Below are 17,815 nucleotides of genomic sequence, written 5' to 3' on the forward strand. Positions count from 1 at the left end.
GCTGCCCGCGGCGGTGGACATGTCGGGCGACGAGAAGGCAATGGCACGGACAATGGGCATGCATCACACACGTGCAGCCGCGGAGGTACGGCGACGCCTTGCCCAGCTCTGTTCGCCAGCTCGTCCGAATCCGGCCAAGGTTAGGTCGAATCAAGATCCTAATTAGTTTAATATTTTTATGCTAATTAGAAAACAAATTAAATATGAGCTATTAATAAAACTAATGGTACAAGTTATAACTAATTGATGAGTAGAACCCACTGATCCTAATTAGTCCATGATTAGCTCATGTTGTGCTACAGTGAACACGAACTAATCATGATTTAATTAGGATCAATAAGTTCTACTCATAAATTAGCACTGATTTATGCAATTAGTTTTGCAATTAGCTCATATTTAGTCGTCCTAATTGGCATCCCAATATCGAACTAATTTTTGGTTAGGGTCTCCAAATGGGACCTAACCCTAGACAGGCGGGCGAGTGGGTGGACAGAATATTGTCCGATCTGAAAAATTGCTCAACACAATAAGTAAAAGAACAAATAACTCTGAGTTTAAACAAAAAATCTATTGGCCAAATTTGCATCTAAATGAACCTCTCAATCACTTTTAAGTCACATATCTCAAAACACACCCGTATATAAATTTTTAATTAACTACTTATGTCACTATTAATAATATATTATCAACGTTTCGGTCTTAATTTTTTTATTTGGTCTAACTTTTATTATTGACGGGTGGGTAATACTTCGGTTTATGTCCAATCAAACTCTAATTTCGGCACGTTTGGAATCCCAGTTTAACCGAAGTCGAACCGAACTCTAATTTCATCATGATACGTGCACATTTTAGATGAAGGGAGTAGTAGAACTCGAACTCAACCTGAATCAATTGCGCTCGCTTTGTCGCTTCAGATATCAATGCGGCAACGTCGCTCTTGCTTCCATTACTTCGGGGGTGTTTGGGAGGAGGGGGCTAAATTTTAGTCCCCGTCACATCGAATGTTTGGACACTAATTAGGAGTATTAAACCTAGACTAATTACAAAACTAATTACACAACCCCTAGGCTAAATCGCGAGACGAATCTATTAAGCCTAATTAGTCCATAATTTAACAATGTGGTGCTACAGTAACCATTCACTAATGATGGATTAATTAGGCTCAATAGATTCGTCTCGTGATTTAGCCTAGGGGTTCTGCTATTAGTTTTGTAATTAGCTCATATTTAGTCTTTCTAATTAGCATCCGAATGTCCGATGTGACAGGGCTAAAGTTTAGCGCCTGTCTCCCAAACACCCCCGCGCATATCGCGGTGAGAGGATCCACCTTCCGCCATTGCCACTCGAGCCTTCGCAGAGAGCTTACTCACCCTGCTCCTCGCCACGTCCCGGCCCCTCCGGGCACCATATGAACATTGCCACCGCTCGCGCCACCGCCTTAGCTGGGATGAACTGGTTCTCCTTGCTCCTTGTGCTCCGCACCCCGGCATCCTCCGGCCACATGCGCTGCCCATCCGCTAGTACTTGCGTCACGAATCTCTCGGTGATGAACTGCTCAACCACCATTGGCCATGTGGACGAGCATAGGCACGCCATCCGCTAGCTCTCCATGACCGAGTTCCACCCGCAATGTGTCACAAATGCCCTAACGGCAGGATGTGCAAGAATCGATGTCTGTGGGGCCCACCCTATGATGACCATGCCTCTGTCCCCTACTTGTCGTCTCCACTCTTCCGACGCCCGCGGCGCCCATGTGTTCTTCCGAACCACGAACCACCCATAGGAACGGCTTCCCATAGGCTTCCAACCCGAGAGCCACCTCATGGAGCTGAGCCTCTGCCATGTGAGTCAAGCTTCCAAAGCACAGGTACACGACTGACCGAGCAGGCTTCGTGTCCAACCAGTCGATGCATGGGGAGCCATCGGTGCTCGCTCCAGCCGATGGTAATGGTGGCAACGAGAGGGGGCCGACGAAGTAGGCACGCCGCACGTAGCCGTTGCGCACGTACTATACATGTCACAGTATCCGTGCTCCAGATACTGAAAAATGTTAACAAGGCCAAGGCATTTTTTCCGAGCTGGCATGATCCGGGCCCACCGGTTACTGACATTCGAGCTTCTCAGGAACTCTGGCAGCTCGGTGATGGGAATCCGTATATTTGGACTTGGAAACCGAGGAACAGTGACGACCCCTCCGGTGGCGCCATGGACGCCGGCGAGCGCGAGGTGCGACGTGGCCAGCGTCGGAAAGGTGCCTATGGGGCTGAAGATGGCGCACGGCACGCCGAGGTCGGCGGCGACGTCGACGTTCCAGAAGAAGTGCGTGTCGGTCACGACGGCGTCCGGCGCGAGGTCTCGGATGAGGCTCTCCTACCCCGATCGCATCAGCGCGGCGTCGATGCGCCAAGCGTCCGCGGCCGTGACCGTGGATCGGAGAGGTTCTGGACGCCCGGCGGGAGGCCGTCCACGGCCGGGAACGCGTACATCGCCACCTGGACCATGGCGCCGCCGCTGGTGGGGACGGCGCGCCGAGCGAGAGCCGACCGGACGACCGAGGCGTTCGCCGGGGTGATGACGACGGTGGCCTCAACGGCGCCCGGCGGCCTGGCCTCGGTGAGGTGGAGGTCGATGCAGGGGCTGATGTGGCTGGTGGCGAAGAAGGGGACGAGCAGCACCTTGCTTTGTATAGCTGGTGATGAGGCCATTTCTTTTGCAGTTCCTCTTCCTCTGGTTGTCTGGGGGCATATGACAAGGCCGCTAGCTCTTATCGCGTTGCTTAGCTAGAGTTTGGACATGGTGATGGCGTACGTCGTAGCTCGCACCGACTGGCCGGTCGTTGGTCGCTGGCTCGCTGCCCGAGACAGTGGGACATGTCGGGCGGGAAGGCCTCTGCCCTCTGGAGACTGGTGGCCCGGAGCCCCGGACAATGGGCATGGAGCCATGGATATCTCGCCTGTGCGGCCGCGCAGGTGCGGCGCTTTGCCCAGCTCTGTTCGGCCGGGGTTGGGAAAAAGAGAGAGCGCGCGGGGCACGCAGCAGGCGACGGTTGCCGGCGGCCAAGGTGTGCGATCGGGACTCGGGAGTGACGGAGGAGGAGGCGAGCTGCGTCGCCAGCTCGTCCAAGAATCCGGCCAAGCCAAGGTCAGGCAAGGAATCAAGCCATGGGGATGGGGGAATTCGCCTCGGCCACGCCAGAGTTGCCGTACTACGACTGGGAAAACGAAACGGTGGATCGGACGGACGAGGCCACGCCTCTGACGTCGATGACACAGATCCGAGCCGTTAACCTCTCCGGGCCCACCAGCCAGAGTCCCACCCGCACCCGCTGACGAGCGCCGGGCTCTCGCTCCCCCACGCCCCAAATCGACGCCACCCGCCGCATGATCCGCGCACCTCGACTCCTCGCCGAGCACTGGCCATCGCCAATCCGCCGCCGCCTCCCGCTCTCCCCGACCCCGCGTCGCTCCTGCCGACTCGCCCTGCCGCCGCGCGCCGCCTTCCGGGCCGCCCAAACCCTAGCCCCGGCGCCGCGCCTCGCGCCGTCCCGCCTCGGCCTGCTGATGGATCCGGCCGCGCCCGCCCCCGTCCAGGCTACCGCCGCTGAAGCCGATGCCTACGAGGACGCCGCGGAATTCGAGGACGCGGAGGCTGCCGGCGACGACGCGGGGCCCGGGGCGACGACGGCGGGCGGTGGTGAGGAGGTGAGGGAGCTGCCCGAGGAGCTCGCCAAGGGGGTCGTGTGCCTCGAGTGCGTGACGTCGGCCGAGGCGGCGGCTGCCGGGGTTGGCGGGACCTGCCGCGTCTACGTCGTCGGCACTGCTCATGTGTCGCAGGTGAGCTGGTGTTATCAGTTAAGGTCCACCGATGTGATTTATCAACTGTCGACGGTTCTGTGCGTGAACTGTAGATGTTCAAATTGGGTTGTCAGAACGCAAGTTCTGCGTGTAGGCATTGCATCGGATTTAGAGGACACTGAATGCACAGATTATACTTCTCGTGGGGCTGTGTGGCGGTAATGTTACTTGGGAGACAAATTGGTCCAAATTATATATTAGAATTGTAAAAATCCTGGTAAAAAAAATTAGAAGAGCGAAACAGGCGGAGCTTGTACTGCATAGCCACGAAGTGAAATAACTCAATCTCTCAAGCCATGGCTTGGCTATTTGACGCTTGATTTTATTGCAGGAATCATGCGATCAAGTGAAGGCTGTCATCAACTACCTGAAACCTCAGGTTCTTCCTCTATTTGCTCATCATCAGTAAATTTTGCAAGTGGTGGATTTTGGCAGGTTTAATGCCTGCTTTCGAGTGTACTTTTATTGTTTGATGTTGTAGGATATATTCCTCTAATTCCTTTGCATCTCTCTTGCATATATAGGCTGTTTTCTTGGAGCTCTGTGCCAGCAGGATTGCAATTTTGACACCACAAAACCTTCAGGTATCTGCTCTCAACATTTGCAAGATGATGAATAACCAACCATCTTACTGCTAGGGGCATTCTCCTTGATTATATAAAGTTTGACAAAACAATAAGCTAGAATGGTATGTCCTGTCTGGATTATGAGCCATCACATAAGTAGGATATGCTTGTGTACGCATGAATACTGGTTTTCTGTGTATTAAAGATTTTTGTTGGACCCTCCTTGTGACTTTAAGTATATAACCGTAGAGATACACTATTTTTCAGTGAAAAGTTTGAGTGGCATCATCCAAATAAAAGATATTAATGTTTTATTTTGTAGATTATAACGTATCACCTAGTTCATCCTAAACCTGTTCCTCACAGGTTCCTACTATGAATGAAATGATTGACATGTGGAAGAAAAAGAAGATGAACACTTTTGGGATTCTCTACAGCTGGTTTCTTGCAAAGGTATTTCTTGAGTTAACATAAGTTCAGTCATCTTCTTATCACCTGATGATGACATTGTTTTTGTTATACAAGGTTGCTAGCCAACTTGAGGTTTTACCTGGAGCTGAGTTTCGGGTGGCATTTGAGGAAGCAATGAGTTATGGTGGAAAAGTAATCCTAGGAGATCGCCCTGTCCAGGTATGCAACCTAGCAATGGAGTTTGGTTGTATGTGTATAAGCCTTGGAATAAATATGATCAAGTTCTGATCTGGTTGTTTTTCGTGCATTTTGATATAATGATTCAAACAAAATGGTCATATATTTCCATTGTACTAGTCAATACCTTGTGCAAACTCATCTTTTTAGTTTCTGAAAAATATAATATTTTCAAAATGACCTTTGTGTAGCACTGTTTGGATTGAATTAAGGACAGTTATCACCTCTTGCTTATTTTGTAAGTCTTCTGCTGTGATATCTAATAAGAGAACTTCTGTTGATATTTGACCAAAAGATTGCTTTACACCTACTAATGTAGGAATTTCTTTTAGGAATATAATATGAAGCATTTTGGGGGTTCACCCTATGTTTGCTTTGTTGTTGATTGTCGCTACTTGCTCGCATCACAATTTTTTCCCCTTGCATATCGGTCAATGCCTTTGAATTCATGGTTTCTGAAATGTCATGCACATCAAGTCTAAGTTTGGTTAATTGTTACTTTTAATTAGCAACTAATACCATATCATCTCTATTCTTCATTTGTTTTGAAGATCACGTTAAGGAGGACCTGGGGAAAGATGTCACTCTGGCACAGGGCAAAATTTCTGTACTACATTATTTTCCAATCAATTTTTTTACCAAGCCCGGAGGAACTTAACAAAATGGTATGCTGTTTTAATGGTTCATTCCATCCATGTCACCAGGAAAGTTCACAGTTCCTTTATACTTATTTGATGTCAGTGCGACACACTGGATTTAATCTAACTTTTAGAATTTTTAGAGTTAACATACAAAGAAATCATTGTTATTGCATTCACATTGTGACGACAGCCCTCCCTCCTTGCCTCCTTGGCTACAGTTGAAGGACATGGATGATGTTGACATGCTAACACTTGTTATTCAAGAGATGAGCAAGGCATTTCCTAGTTTAATGGAGACGCTTCTACATGAACGTGATATGTGAGTTCCTTTAGTACAATAATTTGTGCAAAGGAGCTCTTTTTGTTATTTCCAGTGCTATAGTAATGGTAAACTATAAAAAATATATTAAATTGTGTCTTCAGGTATATGTCTTCGAAATTGTTGAAGGTGGCGAGGGAACATTCTTCAGTAGTTGCAGTTGTGGGAAAGGGGCATGTTTCTGGAATAAAGAAAAATTGGCAACAGCCAATTCAGGTCCGTCTTTTAAAGGAAAATATTTCAAACAGCTTGTCATATAGTATGTAAATTCCTTTAGGAATAGGAAAGTCATCACTGAGTAGGTTAATGTTTGATTGGTTAACAATAAATATTTTATAATTAATTTGCACACTTTAACTTTGAATGTCCCTTGCAGGTAAAAAGTTTATTAGAACTACCAGTGGCTAACGAAGGTGCTTCAAAGCTGAAAATTTTAGCTTCCATTGGAGCATTGAGCGGTGTAATAATAGCATCCGGAATATACATATGGGGTAGAAAATAACAACTGTGCACACAATGTAATTCAGTGTGCCTTAGTCTCTAAAAAATGTATTTAGTTTATTTACTTATATGATTTGTTTCATTTGTTTTAAATAGATGTAACTTCTAAAATTAAAGTTGAACAAATGAAAGAACAGGACAACAGGTGCTCCAGATAATGAAACGTGGTTCGTTTCGTCGCCATTTGTTTTGTGTTTTTTGGACAAGTGTAAATTCTGATAAATAATTCCTGTTTCAAGCATTAAGTATATGCACCTGAATGACCTGCTAGACTGAGTCGCATCTCTTGCTTATTCGCTTGGACAAGTTATATTAACTTGCATGCACGCTGACGCAATCTTTGATATTGCTAAAAAACTCATGTAGTCTAGCAAGAACTTTTATTTTTGTGGAACACTCTCTGGTCTGGCAAGATTTGGTGACCAAATTGTGGTTGACCAGACCGGTCTGTATGTGTTCGTCAAACCATCAACGCTCTGAAGAGTAGAGTATGGATAAGTAGTAATAACTACTAGCTCATGGCTGACAAATCGTCAGTGACAGCCATGTGAACAGAACAGAATTCTCGGCTTACTAGTGGAGCTAACAGCAGCATAGTAGACTAGTAGTGGATACTGACAGAAAACCGTACAGATTAACTGCATATATGTGCAATCCAATCCTGAACCTAGTCAACAAAAATGCCGCAGGTCGGCCTGATCTCCCCGAGGTCGCCGACGAGCACGTCGGTGCGGCCCATCTTGACCATCGCCGCGGCGAAGTCGGCGTAGTACTCGTCCGGCGACTTCGCCTTGGCCACCTTCTCGACGTACCCCCTGGTGACGGGGTCGTGGAGGAGGCTGCCGTCGGACTGGAACAACCCGCCTGTGGCGAGCACGTGCCGGTAGTAGCTCAGGTCGAAGGTGTAGTTGCTGCCGGGGTCCAGGGGCACCTTGGTCTTCCCTTCGCCGCCGTCGTCGTCGACGCCGGGACGGGGCGGCGGGCAGAGCTTCTTGAGCTCGGCAGCGTAGTCCGGGTTCAGCGACGGGTCCTGGTCCATGCTGCCGGTGAAGTTGTAGAGCCGCTTCTGGATCGGGCCGCAGTGGGAGGTCCCGATGCTGTGGCACCCTGCGCAGTACGTGTCGGAGGCGACGCGGCCGTTAGCTAGCGGTCGAGTGGAGTGGTTGGCTCGGCTAAGCCGTTGCTGTCGCTCACGCGGAAAGGAAAGGAAAGGAGGAGGAGTAGGCGGGTGGGCGGGCAGCGAGAGGTACCGAAGAGGACGGCGATGTCCTTGGAGTTGAGCGACTTGACGCTGAAGAAGGTCTTGACGTCGACGATGTTGGAGTCCGGCGGCGGCAGGTCGTTCTCGACGTACTCCGCCACGGTGAGGTTGCCGTCGCGCCGCCCGGTCTCCACGTCGTACCACGGCCCGTGGCTCTGAACGTACCAAGCGAGCATTCACGGTCAGCAAAAGAGCAAAGCAAAGCACAACGAGAACGGCTCCAGAGAGCTCGGTTCGATGGCGGCTCACCAGGTAGACGGCGTCCCTGGCGGCCATGGCGATGATGTCGGCGCAGGAGACGGTGAGCGGGCAGACGGCCTCGAGCCGGGCCTTGATCCGCTCGATGGCGTCGTACCCTCGCATGCTGCGGTTGGGGAGCGCGTCCCGCTCCGTCTTGTTCCCCTTCTTCCTCGACCGGAGCATGATCGATCCGTCGCAGCCCTTCGCACGAAATAACAGAGCAAGCAGAGGATCAGGATCACCAGGCACGCACGAACCCTCATGCTGAACAGAACGGAGCAGGTAGCTATAGGCAGGTTGTTTTACCTGCACGAAGCAGTCGTGGTAGTGCATCCGGAGCAGGGCCGGCGCGACCGTGGCGTCCTCCATGAGGATGAGCCTCATCTCCGCGAGGACGACGTCCTCCGCGATCGGGCACGTCTCGTGGTAGAATCCGACCTGCAGCGCGGCCTCCGGCGCGCTCGCGAGCGCGCTGACCACCACCAGGGCCGCAGCCGCCACTAGAAGCGGCGGCGGTGGCCGCAGCCGCTGCCGCTCCCTCCACATCAAAGAAACACGGCTGCCGGGGATCCGATCGGAGACGATTGCAGAAAGGCTGAGACGATGATCGACGCGGGAGGATGATGGTGCGCCGCGATCGAGTGGTATGTACTACGCGCAGGACGCGATCGCGATCACACGGTGGGAAGTCAGCGCGTGTGGTTGCACGGTGGCTATCGGATGGTGCGCGTGACGGGACCGGCCGGCCGGCGATCAAGTGCGACGGACCCCGTCGGTCGCCTCTCGAGGCTCCGATGGAGGGCGTTGCGGCTGGTGCGCGCTCGCGCGTGTCTCCACTCGAATCGATTGCTGTTAGCTCAAGGGGACGGGGGGTTCGTTGGGTACGATCGGTTCAACAGTTTCGGCTTTCCGGATGCGTGTCCCGTGGTTGGTGGATGACGTCGGCTCGTAGCCATCCGGGCAAAGGTTCCAGACAGCCTTTCCACTTTTCCAGATCAAGGGAAATGCGTTCCTCGAGGTTGAGTAACTTCGTCGCAGCGCACGTCAGCTTGAAGCGTGCCCCGTTTAGGACTGGAATTTCCTTCCTGTTTCGCTCGCCTCTCGCGGAAGATAAAACAACTGCCTCCCGCGAAATGTCCGCGAAAATTTATAACCGAGGACGAACATAAGGTGCTACGAGTGCAAGGGCTCGTCTGATAGGATTGTAACTGTGGCTGTTTCGGCTACCCAAGTAGCTTTTTTTGTTTGGCTTATCTGGTTGGAAAGACGTTTGTAAAATAGTTTCTTCTAGCTGTTAAAAATTAACGAGAAATGCGAAATGTCCGTACTACCCTTATCTTTTTCTTTTTTTCCTACCATTTCTTCATTTATTTTGCCTTTTTTTCTTTTCCCTTCCCATTATCTCTCTCGCATCCTCTTTCTTCCTTATTTCTCTAGCCTCCCCAATCTCCTGCGTCTCCTCCATTAGGCCTCCGTACGCCCGCCGGCCGCCTCCAGGCTAGCCGTAGCTCCCCTGCGCGGGCTGCGCCACCGGCTGCCGGGCTCGGCCTCCTGGTTCCCCTCCGTCAGCCGCCCGTCGGGTGCCGGGCCCGGCTTCCTGCCTCTCCTGCGCTTGACGGCCGCCTCTCCTCTCCACCTTCGCCTCTCATGTGCCCGCCGGCCGCCTCTCCTCTCTGCTCCCGCCCTCCTACGCCAGGGTCAAGCTTAGAACTTTGTCCTCGCGGACGGGTGGAGCCGTGGGGAGCCGCATTTTTGGGCTTTGGCTTGGTCCATCGGCACCAGACAGCGGGAAATCCGGAGCTTCTTCGGCGGAGCCATTTTTGCTTGGTTCCTTTGGTAGGGATTCGGGTGGAGCCAAGCACCTAAAACTGCCCACATCACCTGCCACGACAGCAAAATGCATCTACATGTCATGCGATAGTATGTGCACACATTTGACAGGTTTGTATATCTGTTTTTTTTCTATTTGTCGGACTAAAGTGATACTATTATACAAAACATTGTCTGGTGGATGTAATTCATTGGAATAAAATTTTCACGAGGTGTTTTTGTTGTGTGGATACTCTAAAGAAATACGATATCTGTTCAATTTGGTACAGATACGCACGATTTTTTCTTCTGTGCTAACGGGCCCAAATTCAACAGCCTGGACCATTGGCCTGGTCCAAGTTCATTCTTTCCAGTCCCACCCACCCAGCCCCGCGTGGGCCTCAAATATAAGTGCCCAGACTTTTCGGGTTTTCCCCAAACCAAGGCCCCAGCTGCTGCAGCATATCCAATCTGCTTTAGACCCCCTCAAAAAAAAAAAAACCTAATCTGCTTTAGAGATCTGCCAACTATTTGGATGGGACTTGCAACACAACCACTAGTCCACTAGCCACTGCACTGCAACCCTATTTTGGCCCGTTCCAGAGCTCTCCGATCCGGCGAGATGCCATCAGCAGCCAGCAATCCCCCCACGCCATGTGATATTGTGATTTGCTGCTCAAGAACCTGTCCCCTCCCGTTACAAACATTCGGGCGGCCCGTGCCCGTGCCCGTGCCCGTACCAGTAAACAAATGGAGCGCCAGCGTGGGCGTGGGGGCAGCGCTGCCACCCGCAAAAACATCGGGGGGGTCCGGAAACACATGCCGTGCGCATCCATGGGCGCGGCGATCATGAGTGCATTATTGACCGGTGTCCGGCTACGGCCGCCGCCGCGGTCAGCAGGTAATGGTCGAGCACGCGTGTCGCCTTGCGCGCCGCGCATGTGCGCCACAACTGGATCGCCGATGCATGGGCAGGGTCATTTTAGTATGTGCACGGCAATGGCATCTCGGCTGACACAGGCCTGGACAACTCAAAAAGGTTTATTGTATTGTCACCAGATCCTGATCCTGAAGAGGAGGGAGATTACATACATGGATGGCTGTAACGAAATAATCAATCGATACACAGTAAAAAAAGGATTGGAAAAGAACGGAGGTAAAAACTTGTACATGCATCTCTCAAACCAAAAGCCTGAACCCATCATACTGGCTGGCTGGCAATCGATCTCTGCTTTCTGGTCAGTCAGTCAGTTCAATTAATTCACGACGCTGCACTTCTTCCTGATCTCGCCCTGGCTGCCGGTGAGCACCTCGACGGAGCCCATCTTGACCATGGACGCGGCGAAGTCGGCGAAGAACTCCTCCCTGTAGGCGCCGGTGGCGTGGCGGAGCACGTAGGCGCGGGTGAAGGGGTCGGTGAGCAGCGCGCCGTCGGAGTGGAAGAGGCCCCTGCGCTTGGCCACGTGGCCGAAGTAGCTCAGGTCGAAGGTCTTGAAGCTGCCGGGGTCCATCTCCACCAGCGTCGTGTTGTCGTCGAGGCTCGGGCACTTGCCGCGGAGGCGCGCCATGTACATGGGGTCCAGCGTCGGGTCGGTGTCGTGGGCGTTGTCCATGCCAGTGAAGTTGTAGAGCCGGTCCGAGAAGGAGAAGCAGTGGGAGGTGCCGAGGGTGTGGCCGGCGGAGAGGACGACGAGGTCCTTGGCGTCGAGGTTCTTGGTCGCGAAGATCTGGGTCAGCTCCGTGAAGTTGCCCGTGGGAGGCGGAAGCTGGTCGGTCTCGTTGGAGATGGACACCCTGCCGTCGCGCCGGCCGAGGGGCACCGCCCAGAATGGGCCCTTGCTCTGCGCGTGGTACGTGAAAGAATCAGCGAACTTGTGTTGAGAATTTCTACTTGGAGAAGAATACACGCATTGTAAGCTTGGAACAGTGTGGCGAGTGCTCACCAGCCACACGGCGTCCCTGGCCATGAGTGCCAGCACGTCGGCGCAGGAGACGGTGTCCGGGCACGCCTTCTCCACGGCGGCCTTGACCCTCTCGATGAAGCCGAAGCCGCGCAGCGTCAGGTTCGGCTTCGCGTCCTTCTCCGCCGTGGTGTTCGCGGTGGAGTCCAGGAGCACCGAGCCGTCGCACCCCTGCATGCAGCAACGGAGGTGAGCAATCCAATGCAAGCCGAGATGCACAGAGCACATGAACAATGCAACGCAGCGCACGTACCCTGACGAAGCAGTCGTGGAAGTGCATGCGGAGGAGCGGCCCGGCGAGGCTGGGTGCGGCGGAGAGCGCGCGCACCATCTCCTTCCGGACGACGTCCTCCACGCTGGGGCACGACTGGCTGTAGAACTTCTCGTCCAGCTGCGCCGACGCCGCCGCCGCCGCGAACGCCGAGAGCAGCAGGACCACGACGGCCGCCCTGGACGCCATCTCGAAGCGAAGCTGGTGGCCGGAGTTCGCCCAACCCAAGAGCGAGGCTAGCTTGCTGATGAGGAAGGAGGAGGGGGAAGCGTGTGCTGCTGCTGAATTGGCGGCCAAGACACGGGGGCGGAGATTTATAGCGTCGGGCCGGGGCCTGCGCCCGCATGTGTTAGGCTGGCTTCCGAGCCTGCTTGCATGGCTCTGAGTGAGTTGTTATTCTTGCTCGCGGAATCTTTGCTGTAGCAGGTACAGCGGCCGGGTTACACCGACGTAGACAGACTGCTATGCTGAAGAAGAAGAAGTGAAGAACAAACATGTTCGATCAGCACCTACGCAGGTGGTTAGCATTGTACTATTGATTAGCACCGGTGGAAATTCACCGTCCGTGGGTTTGTTTAGTTGCTCTTTTCGAAACAGGGGGTTTGTACGGGCGATTGAGGACGTCTGAAATATCTTTACGGGAAGTTCTTGGCATGGATGCTATCGTTGTCATGCTATCAAGCAACTGAACCTTGCTGAATCCTTTCCGGAGAAACAAGCTCCGTCTGAATTTGCAATAGGACGCTGATACTTGACGAGTCCCCATACCCTAACCCCAGTATGGTCAAAATCTATACACGTAGACGTAGGCCTGTACTGTGTTTGCTTGAAGAAAACTGAACCGGAAAATACGCAGATCACAGAAAAGGATCGGGAAGCAAATCGCGGTACTGTACCACGTTTTGGCCAATAAAAAGAACGTCAGTACAGCGTGTTGGGTCGTTCGCATGTAGCGATCCTGCGGCTCCCTCTTCGCCCAAGCAGAACCTGGAAGTACGGCCTCTGCCCATGCAGTACTGATCGGTGATCGGCTCCAAGCCCTGCATCGCACGCAAACGCTGATGCCGGGCAGGAGGAGGCTGTCAGATTGGGCAGTCATCAACTCATCATCAGGCGGCTCTCACACAAACACACCACCTGAACACGCACACTTTCCAAAAGTGAAAATGAATGAACTGGTGAAAAAGACACAATCATAGGATCATGCATAACGGCCCAGCTCGAGTTTTTCACCTGAAAGCATCAGCAGCAGGAACGTGCATGTACTACAGACAGTGGCCGGCTGGTTGGTAAGCATCCACCCCATAATTCCAGCGCATGTGCAAACTGGGTTACAATACAGGGCGGCTAGGAGCCGAGCCAATCGAGCTCCCCATGATTGGGCAGGCGCCGATCAGCATTCAGGTACATACACGCAATCGCGTACCAAATTCGAAATTTTTATCAATCATCAGCCGCCTCAACAAAGAACCCACAAAAAACAGGAAATTTGACGAGCACAAGATGAAGGTGCGTTAGCCTATGAATGTATTAGGTAGTAGAGGCAGCTAGACAACAGTGTGGATTGCATCATGATTCACGGCCACATGGGGCAGCTCAAGGGCAGCGCAAATAAGGAACTCAATCCATGGGCGAGCTGAGTCGAGCTGTCCGCTAAACTACCGCGGCGGCCCAGGAGCCAGCCAGTAGCCCCCAGCAGCTGAATAAACTGGCGGCGGCGCGCATGTGGCCTCGTACTTGCCTTGGATTGAGAATCCGGCGCTGGTCGGAACTGACAGGGAGATCTCACCCTCCCCGGCTGCCTTGCAAATGACTGGGAGGGGCGACGGTTCTCCACTCGTTTTCGTGGTTTTTGAATTGAAGAACCGAGCTGCGACAATAATCCTATTCAAGGGCCTTTGAGCATGTCCAAGAGAGGGGCGGCTGAGGGGAGCTCCGTGTCCAGTGTCCCGGTTTCTCTAAAGCTCTGGGAAGATTGTGTCGCCAAGATTGAAGGGGAAGGGGACCGACGATCATGTCCGCTTGCTGCCCGCTTGGAACACGTGAAAGCGATGGGTTAAAAACAACAAAACCAAAATAAACTACGCGTCTCTCCCAAGAGCAAATGAAGTTTGATATAGAGTACTCTTTGAATATGTGTTGCAATTTTTTTGGAGGAACGGAGGAGCATTACAAGCCAATCTGCTATCTGTTCAGGGCTACAATTCCATGCGGCATTTTTCTTTCTTCGCACTTTCTATAGAGCAATCAATTAAAAACGAAAGATTAAACGTAGCAAGCCCGACAGTAACCAAGGCCACCGCCGGATGACGGCCGGCGGTCAGCACCGTCGGTGGCAAGGACGACCAGAAACGGAGTGGTTAGCACAGTGGCCGAGAGTAGAGACACCACAGTGACCCCAAACTTGTCCTCGGGTTTGTCCCTAAACTCTCAAAATATATTTTCAAATCTTAAAACTTATCAGCGGCAAGCAATGCTTTCTTCTGGTACGTTGCATTCACAACCACCAGTGATCACGTATGTGTTGCTTGGTACTTGATTGGGGATTTTAAAATGCACTCTAAGAGTTGAAGGACTTGGATGACATCCTGATACAAGTTGACGGATCTGAAAATGTATTTTGAGAATTTAGAAACCCTAATGACATCTTGAGACTAGTTCATGGACATGAAAATGCATTTTGAGAGTTTAGGGATCTAGATGGCATCCCACGACAGTTTAGGGACCGCACGTGTATTTTACTCCGAGAAAAAAGATGCACAATGCTCGATGGCATCCCACGACAGTTTAGGGACCGCACGTGTATTTTACTCCGAGGAAAAAGATGAACAATGCTCGGTATGTTATGAGCCTTTAAAGTTTAAATAGATCCTATTAAACATTCATCAACTACAATGTGTGCTATTTTCGGGCTTTTGAAGAATAGCACCACTCTTTTTTTCCGTACAACTTTCGGTAATAAGTTTCAAATCAAGTAACTTCAGCTCTTGCACAGTTACACCACATATTCATTCACCTTATCACCTAATGTTCATTTTTTTTTGGAAATTTTAGCTTTTTAAAAAGCAATATGGTATTATTTGTAATTTTGAATAAGACATTTAGTTGAGATGATGTTGGCATAATTTTGTGTTTTCAAGAAATGGAGGTCCGTAGGAGCAATTTGAAGATTTATATATCCTTATAGAGTGCGCGTGTGCTGCAACTAGTAGCAACGAACGGACGTGTGGCGTATACAGAGATGATGCTATCCGTTCATTCTTTTGTGCAGTCAGCCTGATCCTCTTCTGTTGGTAGCCTCCTGGTAGCTGATTAGTGACTGAACTTTGATTTATCTGATGTGATGATTGACTGGTGATGACTGAGCATATACCCATTGCCAATGATGTTGCTGTTGCTTTATTGTTATTTTCATTCTAAGCATATGCCCATTGCCAATGATGCTGCTGTTGCTTGTTGCTTTCATGTCATTACCTGTCTAAGCATATGGCTCCTGATTTGTGCAGTTACTTGTTGTGTTGTTCTAATGTTATTCTGAGCATATGCCCAATGCCAAAGATATGTTCAACTCTGTTGTTTTGATTTATCTCAATTCTGTCCTAATTTCTGTCATTTTGCTACATGCTTTCATCTGATTCAGAATCTGAGCATATGCCCAATGCCAATGATAAGTTCATTCCTGTTGCAGTCATTTATATCAATTCTGCCCTAATTTATGTCATTTTGCTACATGCTTTCATCTAATTCAGAATCTGAGCTTATGCCCTTTGCAAATGATAAGTTCATTCTTGTTGCAGTCATTTATCTCAATCATGTCCTAATTTCTGTCATTTTGCTACATGCTATCATCTAATTCAGAATATGAGCTTATGCCCTTTGCAAATGATAAGTTCATTCCTATTGCAGTCATTTATCTCAATTATGTCCTAATTTCTATCATTTTGCTATATGCTATCATCTAATTCAGAATCTGAGCTTATGCCCTTTGCAAATGATAAGTTCATACCTGTTGCAGTCATTTATCTCAATTATGTCCTAATTTCTGTCATTTTGCTACATGCTTTCATCTAATTCAGAATCTGTGCTAATTTCTGTCATTTTGCTATATCCTTTCATCTGTTTCTGAATTTGAGCATTAGCCCTTTGCCAATGATATGTTCATTTCTATTTTCTGAATCCGAGCTGTTCTTGTCAGGTTATTTGTAAGGCCAATGATACTTTCTTTTGTCTATTTTTCTAGAAGACATGTCTTGGTACGTTGTCAGTATTGGTCGTCAAACTGGAGTGTACTCCAGCTGGGAGGCTTGCCATGATCAGGTGAATGGATTCAGGGGAGCATGCTAAAAGAAGTACAAGACCAAAGAGGAAGCGATGCAAACTTTTCATGGTGCAAAATTTGAAGCTACAGAGGTACCGGCGCAAGCTAGACCTATTATGAAGAATGACCAATGGGACTGTAAAGATATCTTAATGTTGTTAGAGGCTTTAATTATCCTAGTTTAAGCTGTAATAATTATGGTTTTAGTTTCAAAGTCTAAGTAATTTTAGTTTAGTTACAAACTCTAGTTTCCTCAAAAACTATGTTCGGCCACTACGACTGGTAACTTCACCGGTTGAATGCAAGTAGTGATGGTAACCGCCTCTACGTGACCAACCAAACAACATCTGTTTTTTGAATTTCGGGTTCGTACGTGTAACCAATCACCGTATCCTCGCGGCCTGGTTCAACTGAAACTACAACCAAACACGACCCCTTTGCATCCCCAGAACCTGGTTCCGGTCGGCCTGGTTCCCTGGTGCTAGCCAGGCTCCTCAGGGAAGAGAACCAATCACACCCTTCATCTCCAGCAGTAACGAGCCTTCCTGACCAGCTGACCTTACCCCTTCTTCGGCCTCTCTCTGCTTTGCGTTCTCACTCTCGTTGCCAAGCTGCCCACTCCAATCCTCCATCCTCTCCATCCTTCCTCTCAATCCCTACCAAAAATGGATTCGGTAGGAGTGATGCTCACTAGTAGGTTAGGTGAGCGAGCACCTCAGAGAAGGGGTGGGATTAGAGTCGTAAGGGTTTGGCGCTGCCGGTGGCAGTGTCGGAATTGGAGGCGATGTCTTTCAGAGAGAAGCCCGTACAGGATAGAGTAGCGCTCCTCGGCCACGATGGTGACGCCGCTCGCCGGGGATCGACCTTCGAGGGGGCGTCCATGAGCGCATCGAAAACGGGAGTGTCCTGATTTTGCCTTTTTGTCACTTGATTTTTTCAATTCAGTCGATTTGACGTGCTACTTGATACCCCCAGCCAGTTTATTCCCAGTTTCCTTGAAGATTTTTTGGGTGCTGCGGGTAGGGAATACAGGGATCAAAGCATAGGGGATCTGTTAAGCAATGTAGTTTCTGGGATCAGCAGCAAAATCCGGGTTGAGGTGAGATTCATTTTTCTCCTCAGCTGCATGTTCATTTGCGTCTCTATTTTGGTGCTACGGAGTAGCATATCTTAATAATAGTTCAGTAACATTCACATAAGCAGGTAGAAGCCTACATGAAATTCATTTGTGTTGTTGTGAAAAACCAATGATGTTTTGGCATGTCAATTGATGGCAAAGTACACATCTCATTTCAGAACTTAGGATATTATTTTAAAACTTGTCATTGGTGTTGTGTTGAGGTCCAACCTAAAAGAAATCTTAGGATAATATTCACAACTTACGATTAGCATCCTTCAATCCTTGCCTCGTACTATTACAAATTTT

At 50.2% G+C, this 17,815-nt stretch overlaps 3 protein-coding genes and 1 pseudogene across 5 annotated transcripts; 1 reads left to right on the top strand and 3 right to left on the bottom strand.

Annotated features, from left to right (window-relative positions):
* Nucleotides 1-877: 877 nt before the first annotated feature.
* LOC101777829 lies at nucleotides 878-2,705 on the bottom strand (annotated as a pseudogene).
* A 600-nt stretch (nucleotides 2,706-3,305) lies between these two features.
* Nucleotides 3,306-6,774, top strand: LOC101756452 (traB domain-containing protein). 2 transcript variants are annotated; one of them, XM_004961553.4, is made up of 9 exons: nucleotides 3,306-3,833; nucleotides 4,186-4,233; nucleotides 4,379-4,438; nucleotides 4,787-4,873; nucleotides 4,946-5,050; nucleotides 5,620-5,772; nucleotides 5,928-6,028; nucleotides 6,133-6,244; nucleotides 6,405-6,774. In XM_004961553.4, the coding sequence occupies exons 1-9, from the start codon at nucleotides 3,381-3,383 to the stop codon at nucleotides 6,528-6,530; spliced, it is 1,245 nt and encodes a 414-aa protein (XP_004961610.1). In that variant the 5' UTR covers nucleotides 3,306-3,380; the 3' UTR covers nucleotides 6,531-6,774. The 2 variants fall into 2 exon arrangements, with proteins under 2 accessions (XP_004961610.1, XP_004961611.1); XM_004961554.4 differs by having other exon boundaries at nucleotides 5,620-5,733.
* A 121-nt stretch (nucleotides 6,775-6,895) lies between these two features.
* Nucleotides 6,896-8,886, bottom strand: LOC101757149 (peroxidase 1). The gene is made up of 4 exons (XM_004961555.4): nucleotides 8,337-8,886; nucleotides 8,040-8,231; nucleotides 7,780-7,945; nucleotides 6,896-7,636 (listed from the first exon to the last, which is right to left on the bottom strand). Exons 1-4 carry the CDS (start codon nucleotides 8,574-8,576, stop codon nucleotides 7,197-7,199), a joined length of 1,038 nt encoding a protein of 345 aa, XP_004961612.1. The 5' UTR covers nucleotides 8,577-8,886; the 3' UTR covers nucleotides 6,896-7,196.
* A 1,976-nt stretch (nucleotides 8,887-10,862) lies between these two features.
* LOC101757536 (peroxidase 1) lies at nucleotides 10,863-12,368 on the bottom strand. 2 transcript variants are annotated; one of them, XM_004961556.3, is made up of 3 exons: nucleotides 12,054-12,367; nucleotides 11,783-11,971; nucleotides 10,863-11,680 (listed from the first exon to the last, which is right to left on the bottom strand). In XM_004961556.3, the coding sequence occupies exons 1-3, from the start codon at nucleotides 12,258-12,260 to the stop codon at nucleotides 11,096-11,098; spliced, it is 981 nt and encodes a 326-aa protein (XP_004961613.1). In that variant the 5' UTR covers nucleotides 12,261-12,367; the 3' UTR covers nucleotides 10,863-11,095. The 2 variants fall into 2 exon arrangements, with proteins under 2 accessions (XP_004961613.1, XP_022680612.1); XM_022824877.1 differs by having other exon boundaries at nucleotides 10,863-11,971; nucleotides 12,054-12,368.
* Nucleotides 12,369-17,815: the final 5,447 nt, after the last annotated feature.

The sequence above is a fragment of the Setaria italica genome, chromosome III (genome assembly GCF_000263155.2).
Source record: "Setaria italica strain Yugu1 chromosome III, Setaria_italica_v2.0, whole genome shotgun sequence".
Classification (NCBI taxonomy): Eukaryota; Viridiplantae; Streptophyta; class Magnoliopsida; order Poales; family Poaceae; genus Setaria; species Setaria italica.

What these genes read in the sequence shown, in the direction of transcription:
- LOC101756452 (XM_004961553.4), top strand. Translation starts at nt 3,381, where the DNA reads ATGATCCGCGCACCTCGACTCCTCGCCGAGCACTGGCCATCGCCAATC. An exon ending in TGACACCACAAAACCTTCAG is followed by an intron (nt 4,439 to 4,786) that starts GTATCTGCTCTC and finishes TGTTCCTCACAG; the next exon opens with GTTCCTACTATGAATGAAAT. An exon ending in TAGGAGATCGCCCTGTCCAG is followed by an intron (nt 5,051 to 5,619) that starts GTATGCAACCTA and finishes TTTGTTTTGAAG; the next exon opens with ATCACGTTAAGGAGGACCTG.
- LOC101757536 (XM_022824877.1), bottom strand. Translation starts at nt 12,260, where the DNA reads ATGGCGTCCAGGGCGGCCGTCGTGGTCCTGCTGCTCTCGGCGTTCGCG. An exon ending in TCCACGACTGCTTCGTCAGG is followed by an intron (nt 11,972 to 12,053) that starts GTACGTGCGCTG and finishes TGCTGCATGCAG; the next exon opens with GGGTGCGACGGCTCGGTGCT.
- LOC101757149 (XM_004961555.4), bottom strand. Translation starts at nt 8,576, where the DNA reads ATGTGGAGGGAGCGGCAGCGGCTGCGGCCACCGCCGCCGCTTCTAGTG. An exon ending in ACCACGACTGCTTCGTGCAG is followed by an intron (nt 8,232 to 8,336) that starts GTAAAACAACCT and finishes TTTCGTGCGAAG; the next exon opens with GGCTGCGACGGATCGATCAT. An exon ending in GGACATCGCCGTCCTCTTCG is followed by an intron (nt 7,637 to 7,779) that starts GTACCTCTCGCT and finishes CGTACTGCGCAG; the next exon opens with GGTGCCACAGCATCGGGACC.